The following is a 9,640-nucleotide window of genomic DNA, read 5'->3' as shown; positions in this document are numbered from 1 at the left end:
CCATTAGTTATTTAGGTTTCAGAGTAGCAGCCGTGTTAGTCTGTATTCGCAAAAAGAAAAGGAGTACTTGTGGCACCTTAGAGACTAACAAATTTATTAGAGCATAAGCTTTCGTGAGCTACAGCTCACTTCATCGGATGCAGTCTCTCCAAATATTTTGTTAACAATATCTGTAGAGCAAACATCTGTCACATTTACTTAGATTCAGAATACCTAAGCTGCCATGATCAACTTGGAGATAATGGTGTTCATTTTTTGCCTTGACTAATACCATCTTACCTAGGGAATAAATCTCTCCTCTAAACTACAATTCTTTGGTTCATTTGAGATAGATTATGAAGAGGTGTTTCCTTTCCTCAACTGTCTGGACTTACTATAAAGAGAACATTTTTATTAAGATCTGTAACCCTGCTATAATATTCTTACACAATTATTTTATGTGAGTCTTGTGGCAGGAGGTTCTTTCTCCCCACTAAGCTGGTTAAAAATAATCATGAATAAATTCTCGCATGTGAAATGATTGTTTAGGTTCTGGCCTTAGATGGCTGCCAATGCAATTAGCCTAAACTAACAGCAATCCAGCACAGACCTCCACAGATTGCAGAGGATGAAGAAAAACAAACAGCACAGGAAAAGTTGACTTTGGAGAAATGCTGCAAACAGTTAATGCAATTCAAAGGGCTCTGCCAGTATAGATATATGAAATTAAAGGCTCTTTAACTGTTTTAAATTACAGATATGACAGAAACACATTGAAAAACCTGAAAATGCCAGCTAAAAAGAAGAGCAGAAAAAACTGCTACTCAGGGAGATTAAAGACTTGTAAAGATATATAGAAGTTATAATGAAATCGAAAGGGTTTGAGGAACCTTAGCTGCATTTTAGGCATGCCCGGGGAGAGGAAAATATCAGCAGAACTACATGATTTTTACTGTCTTCTCCAGCCCAAAATCCACTGGGTTAGAGAACTCAGTGATCTGCTAAATGGACTGGAGAGAAAATATACAGAGTTCCAAACTTTGAATATTATATTAGAGTTGGAAGAGACATCAGAAGGTCATTTAGTCCAATGCCCTGCTCAAAGAAAACCAACACCAACTAAATCATCCCAGCCAAGGCTTTGTCAAGCTAGGCCTTAAAAATATCTAAGGATGGAGATTCCACCACCTCCCTAGGTAAACCTATTCCAGTGCTTCACCATTCTCTTAGTGAAACAGTGTTTCCTAATATCCAACCTAGACCTTCCCCACTGCAACTTGAAACCATTGCTTGTTGTTCTGTCATCTGCCACCACTGAGAACCACCCAGCTCCATCTTCTTTGGAACCCCACTTCTGGTAGTTGAAGACTGCTATCAAATCCCCCTTCATTCTTCTCTTCTGCAGACTAAATAACTCCACTTCAGCAAGTCCTAAGGAAAAGCTGAATGAGGGAGTGTGATGGGATGGTTAGAGCTGAGTACTAGTTAGAGTTCTATTCTTAGCTGTGCTACCAACTTACACTGGTACTTCACTTCACTAACAATTCTGTCCTTTTATTTGCTCAGCTATGAAATGGGTATAATACTGTTGCCCCTCTGTTGAGCAGTAGCAGATGTTGGGGCCTTGCAGGTAAGTTTCCTGTTGGAAAAGAAAACAGTGACATCATGTCTGCATATTTTTTAGTATAATTGTTTATTCACAATGTACACTCCATTCCTTGATCAGAGGAAGTCACAAACAGCATGCAAGCAAACCTCTCTTTCAGGAATCTTAGCCCAGACACCAGTGCCTGGTTCCCAGGAAGCAACTCTGGCCTAAAAATGTATTCTAGATTGAGAGTTTAAGACAGAGAACAAACTGTTGGGGGGCGGGAGGGAACTGTTGAGTGCCAAGTAATTGTATCCCAACAGTTACTAAAAATGTTTAGTCTAGATAAACAAGAAATGGCAGGCCAGCTCTTACTAATTATCTCTTACTGCCAAGACAGGCATGTGCCTCTCACTATTTTAGGCAAAGGGGTTCTTTGGCATACCACAGAAGACACCACGATTAATGCTGAACAAATTATCACAATTATTAACCTTGGCTATTTGATTGTTAAAGAAAGTAAAAGAAAACATTAATCAAAACACAAATGATAAACAAAGGTTACTTCTATTACCGTCTCTTCTGGATGTCTTTCTGTGGAGAGTTTTTCTACAGAGATTACGCCTTTGAGAGGAAACCTGGCTTGGGCGGGGTCATTTTCTCTGCTAATGTCTTATTTCCCGAAATGATTGGGGTTCAGTCTTAATAAATCATTAGATAACTGAAAACTGTTTATAGATGGGCAAAATAATTTCGTTTAAGGTCAGGTGAGTCCTGCTTGGTCACCATTGATAAGCTAAAAGCGTTTTAAAATGGGAAAAGTAAGCAACTAAAATCCAAGGAAATTAAATTAAATTTTTAAACCAGTTACTTAGAAAAAGCCATTTACAGATCTGTCTTAAGCTAAAAATCTTAAATCCAGTTAAATCTCACTGTTTTTCTGTTTTCTGGTGTTTAGCCCCTGACTCCTCTCCAGGGATACATTGTCTAACCATTTGGTAATTAACAGGATAAACTGTTCAGTTACAATTGCATGTCAATATTCCAATAAAATCATTACAAGAGTTTTCAAATCTACTCCCTTGGTAATGGTTTAGTTATTTCATCTCACTACTCCATGTTGAAGTCTTGGTGATGTCCATTGGGGTTGAAGGTTACCTATTCACTGCTGCTGCATGGCTGTTCTCTTCTATTTCTTCTTAGCTGGCTGTGGCAGCTTGCTTGTATAGCTGGACAGGATTAATTGATGAGTGCTGTAAAGGTGTGGATGGAGGCACAAAGAGTGCAAATTCCAAATTAGCTGCAATCATCTTTTCATTGGCTCAGTATCTTCCTGGGTTGTTCTTAGGAGCCTCTTTAGCTTATTAATATGTAATATGTTAATTCCTATATGTGTTAGAGTTGTAATTCTTTCTTGACAGTTATATTACCTTTTTCTGTGCACTGGGAGATTCTCCCACCATCTTTAAGTTTAGAGCTTTAACTCTTTTCACTTAGCCCATTTTCTGAGATATTTCTTCAGTTTCATTAGGGTTCAACAGGAATTGAAATTCTGATTTGAAAGAGTCCAAACACTCCTGTTCTTTACAGAAAAGGTTTTTAGCTCTCAAAGTCTTTTAAAAAATAAATAATTCTTAAAGAGAATCTTCAAACTGGAATAATTATTAAAGGATTGCTTTCTCGTCTCAACAAATTTTGAAGAGGTGATCCTTGTTCTTCTGAGTTGGGTGAGGAGTTGCTAGCATATAGCTAATTAATAAATATTCTCTGTCTAAATAGTTTCTCACATTAGTGATCCATTCAGCAAGATTTCAGACTAGTACATAAAAGATTTTACCCTTCACATAGCAAGGACATTAGGAAATTACATTATAAGCTTTGCATTTTGATAAAATATTTCTGAAGGTACATCCTCAAAGCACTTTCCATTTCAACATTTATGAAATAAACAAACATTTTCTTCAAAACCCTTCCCCATTATTAAAGTTTCAGAATAAAGATTTTAGAGTGTTAATAAAAGAATTACGTTCCATAAGAATTTTGTGGGTTTTGAACTGAGTTTTTTCTTGCAAAAGAAGGGTTGACAAAGCCCATTTTTAGAGCTGTTTTTGGCTCTGATAACACATCCCTACATTTGAGGTATCCTACATAAGGATCATCCTTGCATTCCTTTACACAATTAATGTTTTTTCCTAAAACAGGAATGTTTTTTACAAGGTTATTTTCTTGAGATAAGGTTTGCAGTTATACCAAAACTGGTATCTTAAACAAAGGGACAAATTAGTTCTTTGGAAGATGCTCTTCTTGGTTTGTTTGTCTTCTTAGAGTTATGACCTGTTTTTGTACATTTGTAGTTGGCAATTAAAACTTCTATTAAATATTTTGTGCAAAACACAAATCTTAATGAAAATATTTTTAAAATATAGACTTAGAAAAATAGTAATTACAAAAGCTACATTTTAGAGTTTCTTTTAGCACTTTTTGGGGTAACAAATATGGTGTTATGCCTAAGGTGTTATCTTGCTGATACTTGGCTTATCTCTAGGTGACAGAAAACTTCCTGCAATTTCTTTTATTAGCCTGAAAATCTTATTTAATAAACTAAGCATACCATACTAAGAAAACCATAAGCATGTGAGTTATTTTTTTCTAAGGGTCACAGGATAAAGTAATTAAATATATGTCTAAAAACTCCTTAAAGACACAGGCAAGTTTTTAATGACCTAACATTATAAGACTAATGTATGATACATTTATTGTTACCATTTTTACATCAATATTGAAGTCTCTTCCCCACAAAACCTTCTTGCTGTTAGTTTTGTTTTGGGGAAGCTATCACAATCACAAAACTAACAACACAACATTTCTTCAAAGATTGTGCCCACCATAACCTTCATGCAGAGGGGTCTTTGTCTGGTTAGCTGAAAGAAAAGGAATGCTGGCCTCTTTAGGGGCTCCCTTGCAACAGGTGGTGATTTGGGGGAAAGTTTACACAGATAGACAGGAAGAACAGGAAGCAATAGGGGGTCAAGTCTGGAGAAAGTCACTGCACTGCCCTTCTTGCTGCTTGTAAAAGTGGAAAATATTTATACAGCTTATGTATCCCCAGAGAGGCCTTCTTTTACCAGTATTGACCTGGCAGATATACTGCTGACAGGCTTAAAAAAAACCAAAACTTGCACCTCTATGTGTAACAGTGCTATATAGTGCCCCAATAACACTATTTACTAGATCTTATCAGGCATTTTCCATCAGAATATTTTTGGAGGTGGTAACACTTCTGCATTGGAGGGTGGAGAACTTGCACAAAGTGTTCCCAGAAGCAGAGAGGAGTCTCTTGCACAACTACAAATGAGAAATTAGTTCAACTTTTTAAAAATTCCGCTGTAGCATTTATCCTGATGTCCTTTTGCAGCGGCTGATTCCACAGGTTAACTATTACAAAGCATTTCCATTTATTGGTTCCAAACTTTCTGCCCTTTCCTTGTTCTCATTATTATGCAGGATAAAAAAAGAAGAGAGGTCAGTTGCCATTATTTATTAATTATTTAATCTTTTTGACAGTAGGGATAATGTCGCCAAGAATAACATCGTTGCACAAAATATAGTTCTTTTCTCTCACTATTTCAGTTGTTTCAAACCAGATTGATCATTCTGTTTCTGTGTAAACTAACTATGTGGCCAAAATCATTCCCATTTTGATTTGACACAGATACAGATTTGAACTAGACACACAATCTTGTCTGTCTTTCTCATGTAAGTTTTTCCAGAGGTTTAACAAAAAAAAAAATCTAACAAAATTTATTCTCTCATATATGTAAATGCAGTTTCAACACACATCACTTGTCTTAGTTTTTAATTTGTTCTTAATCTAAAATTAATGCTTTAAAAGTGATGACAATTTAGAATCAGTTGATTTGGGAGTAAAACACCTATTCAGGTGATACACTATCAGTCTGAAAAGATATTCATGAGTGACTTCATGCTTGGTGTATAAAAATAAAGTCACATTAAGGAGGAGAATAATACACAGCAAACTTTAATGACAAACAGCAAAATGGAAAGAGAATAGGATTAACCAGAGAAAGAGGCAGGATCCAAACCGGCAAATCTCTTTTCACCTGAGAAGCTCCATTGACTTCAGAGGGACTGCTCACGAGAATGAGAGATTTCAGGACTGGGATATTCTTTGCACTGAGTTTGACAAATTGATCGTGATGGCATATTCATCTTATTTCCAGTTTTTTGCATAGGAAAAGTGACCAGGCAAGAGGTTAATATGGTGAAATATTTTTCAGCAAATCATCTGATAAAAAATTCATACATAGCCAAAAGGAAAGAAGGGATACTATGAAGGAGCCTTTGTTCAGGAATTGGAATGTGAACAAAGCAATACGATCTTTGCCAAACTGCAAATAAGCAGCAGTAATATGGGACAGGGGGGGCATGCAGGGTCACATGCTTTCCCACCCCAGATTTGCTGCTTGGCTTGTACTGAGCATGCTCAAATGGACTGAGCATGCTCAGTAACACTGCTGAAGCCAGCTGCCCTCACTGTACCCCCCAACTATCGGCTGACCTGGCTCATGTCTGGAAATAAGTAAACTTTAATAACACAAACTGTGTTTCCTGTTCCAAACACCGCCCCCTCGGCTAAAGTTACAAATGGAAACATTCCATTCAATGAGCATGAGGCTCCTTTGATCCAATTGTATTGCGCAAGAAATCACTTGATTTGGTTAAACACTGTCTATATGCTAGTTAGAGCGTGTTGCAAGCAGTAGCGGCATTTAATTTTTCAACAGTTTCAGACATGTGGTGCACTTCTAAATATTTTATTGTTTGTACATGTTTCTCCAGAGTAGTAAAGAAGGAGGTTAGACTACTTAAGCCAATACACAGGTGTATAGCTTATTGTCTTGCCAGGATCCATCAGTTTGTAGTAGTCGTGTTGGACGCTTCCTGTAACTGTCCATGCAGCTTTGCAATCTCCAAGAAAAAGGTTGCAAACAGTTTTGTTCCTTGAATGTAATTGTGCCTATGCAAAAAAAGAAAGAAAAACCAATGTTGCTAAACAGATTATGCAAAACAAGGGCCTGACCCTGTGAGGTGCCTGACACCCTCAATTCTTATGGGTTTCAATTAGACTTGAGGGCACTCAATACTTTGCAAGATCGGGCCCTACATTTAGTGGGGAGGGAGAGAGAAAGGAAGAATTAAGTGCTTGGGTTTCAAGAACCCTTACATTGTAAATCTCCAAATTATCCACAGGACAAACACAACATGGAACATGGCCATGCTAGCTTCTCCATCCCATCCCACCAAAATGCCTTATCCTAGTTCAGGGATGGGGAGGGTGGGAAAACCATCTCTAAGGATGAGACAGGAACTGCAGTGTTCTGTGCCAACTTAATCCATATTTCTTTGCTAAGTGTCTCATAAGTTTGTCATTAGTGCCAGCTATGATGGCAAGTCTTTCTCTGTGAATTAACAGTATATCAACACAGACAAACTAAAGGGTCAGGCAAAAGACAATAAATTTTCTCTTCCATCCTAAAAAGACAGCGTTGTCAGGACTTCCTTTATTCACATGGTAAGGGGAAAGCAGGGAGGGAGGATGGAACAACTGCATGAATTAAGGATGTCGTTTAACATCTGGTTTTCCTGACATGCAGCAACGTGTGTATTCCAGAAAGATGACCAGAGGATTTAAAATTTTGTGTTGTTTCCCCTCAGTACTTCTGTCCATAACCTTAGTGTATGGGTCTACTCTGAAAAAGCAGCTGTTGAATGTGATAGTGGGATTTCATGTTTACTGTCTCTCAATGATTTCCAGATCAAATGTGGTCAGTTTACAAGAAAAAGATATTTTCTTCTATCTGCCAGCCCTGCAACTATAAACCTGAGTTCTAAGAATCAAGCTGAGTTCTTCCATCTCACAAATTACCACCTGTTATAAAGGGTCTGCAGCCTTCCTCAGTCACACTATTTGCTTCAAATTATGCCCTCAGGGAAAACCTAACTGTCTGAAAGTGTAACTCATTGGAACTTGGTAGACAATTCCAGTACTGGCGACCCCATGCATTCCAAAGTCATGCATCAGGCTCCAAACAATCATAAAATAAGCTTAAAATTCATGTGGTTTTTAAAAAAAATAAATGTTGGGTTATTTTTATTTGCTTTCAGGTGTCGGAGACTTTAGGGCACACTTCCTTCACATTCTTAAGCTTTTCTCCGCAATCACAAGGACCAGAAACATATAGGGTTGTTTTTTTTAAATGACAGCTGAGATTATCATGCAATCCCTTGATTCCAGCATCTCGCTGGGACTTTAAGAAAAAAAAAAACAATTATTATGAGACTTGCAATAAACTCATGCAAGTTGGCAACAATGCACTTCTGTTAATGGGGAAGAAGGAACAGACTCCATCTTATTCCTTTTTAGCCTTGTTTGGTACTGCAGGAGCAACACAAGTAAAAAGCCACAAAACCTAATTTTTTATCATTAAGGTAAGTATATACAACTCTGAATACCCCCAAATAGATTCTATTAGATAAAACAGATAGAGACAATTGGAATCAATTGTCAATTGGAATCAGTTGGGCACAGCCTAGTATGCTGGGATTGCTGTGGGTGAATATTAGTACTTCAGTTCCTCCTCTGGTTTCTTAAGGTGCCTTTTTTATTTTATTTTAACCTGCTTATTTTCTCATTTTGGGAATGTTCCCCATCATCAGCTGCTCCAATTGGAAGCATCATCACACTCTTCCTTGTTATATTCTGGAACGTTTTGGCAATAGGAATTGTTGAACCATCCCGGATCATTTCTGGATCTTGTCCAAAAACTGAAACACATGGAAAGAATAAAATTCTGCAGAATTAAAATGAAGACACATTGGTCTCTTCATTGGAACTAGTAAGCTTTGGTATTCTGCCCAGCACAAACTTTTTTTGGTAGTATTTCTTTTGTTGGAGAATGTATAGCCAGCTGATGTAATAATACCATTATGCACATCCTAGAAAACTATACTAGTCTTTTGATACTATCCTGATTTTGCATCGCAGTACACAGAAAAGTGAGACAGTATCTTCCAGCTGCCTCTTACCTTGCAATATAGGCCCCAATCCAAGAAGGTGCTTAAGCATATACCTAACTTTAAGACCAGGTAGTCCTATTGAAATCAGTGATTCAACTCACATGATTAATATTAAGTACATGGTTAAATACCTTGCTAAATCAGAGCCTCAAAAATCAGCTATTTGCACTGGGTTTTAGGTTTTCTCCTCTTTTTAAAGTGCTGTAAGTGAGTCTTCTGCTTTTGAAAAGTAATGTAATCCTCTTATGGGTTTCCATTTTTTCTATCACAGAAGCCACCAGAATCTAACAATGCAGCAGTGTATATATGTAGCTAGGCCTTGGGTGTTTATATATAGTTAGTAAACAAAATTATTTGGAGTCCTGCTGTGTCACATATATTTAATATTGTGTAGAAAGCAAAGATACATGAAGTGAGAAAGAGACAGCATTGCGCACTCCTTCCTAGGGGAAGAGGAAATACCCTCTCTATTGCCCCAAGCCCCTTTGAATAACCTAAGCAAAAGTGTTGCAGAGTGGCAGAAGCAATCAGGTTCTTAATATTTGTACCATGTTGCTTGGGAATGGAGAGAAGAAAAGAGGACAGGCAAGGGAGAAGCGCAATTCCTGGGGGTTCCAGGAGAAGCTTGCAGTGTCCCGGGGAAGAGAAACTTTAACTCAGATCTAGCAGTGAAAGACCTGCTTACATTACCTTTCCTGAGGTAGAGAGACAACCATATTTGATATTTCTGAGGGGGAACATTAAAAAGATCTTTTATCAACAAGTGGGAGCATTTACAAGGGTAATGCTTATCTGCATAGCTGCCCCCTTCCCCATTTACCTGCTGTGCTGGATTTATTTATTTAAGTATTACACTCCACTGAAATCAGGTACATCATGATATGTCAAAGGGCAGCACTGAGGTGAGTTTTCCTTAGTGTGTCTGATACATAAGGCAGCAGTAAGTGGTTACCTGCATCTAAATTCTCCCATGCA

The 9,640-nt window shown here is 37.7% G+C and overlaps 1 protein-coding gene across 1 annotated transcript in view; it reads right to left on the bottom strand.

Moving 5' to 3' along the window:
* Positions 1 to 4,564: 4,564 nt before the first annotated feature.
* CNDP1 (carnosine dipeptidase 1) overlaps positions 4,565 to 9,640 on the bottom strand; it is a 37,743-nt gene continuing 32,667 nt past the window's right edge. Inside the window, exons 11-12 of the mRNA XM_043508191.1 lie at positions 8,266 to 8,413; positions 4,565 to 6,605 (exon numbers count right to left, since the gene is read on the bottom strand). Of these exons, the coding sequence (XP_043364126.1) occupies positions 6,500 to 6,605; positions 8,266 to 8,413 (254 nt within the window). The 3' untranslated portion in view covers positions 4,565 to 6,499. The remainder of the gene's footprint in view (positions 6,606 to 8,265; positions 8,414 to 9,640) is intronic.

Source organism: Dermochelys coriacea, chromosome 2 (genome assembly GCF_009764565.3).
Source record: "Dermochelys coriacea isolate rDerCor1 chromosome 2, rDerCor1.pri.v4, whole genome shotgun sequence".
In the NCBI taxonomy this organism is placed as follows: domain Eukaryota; kingdom Metazoa; phylum Chordata; order Testudines; family Dermochelyidae; genus Dermochelys; species Dermochelys coriacea.
The sequence above is the reverse complement of the archived record's forward strand: the minus strand, read 5'-3'. Positions and strand labels throughout refer to the sequence as shown.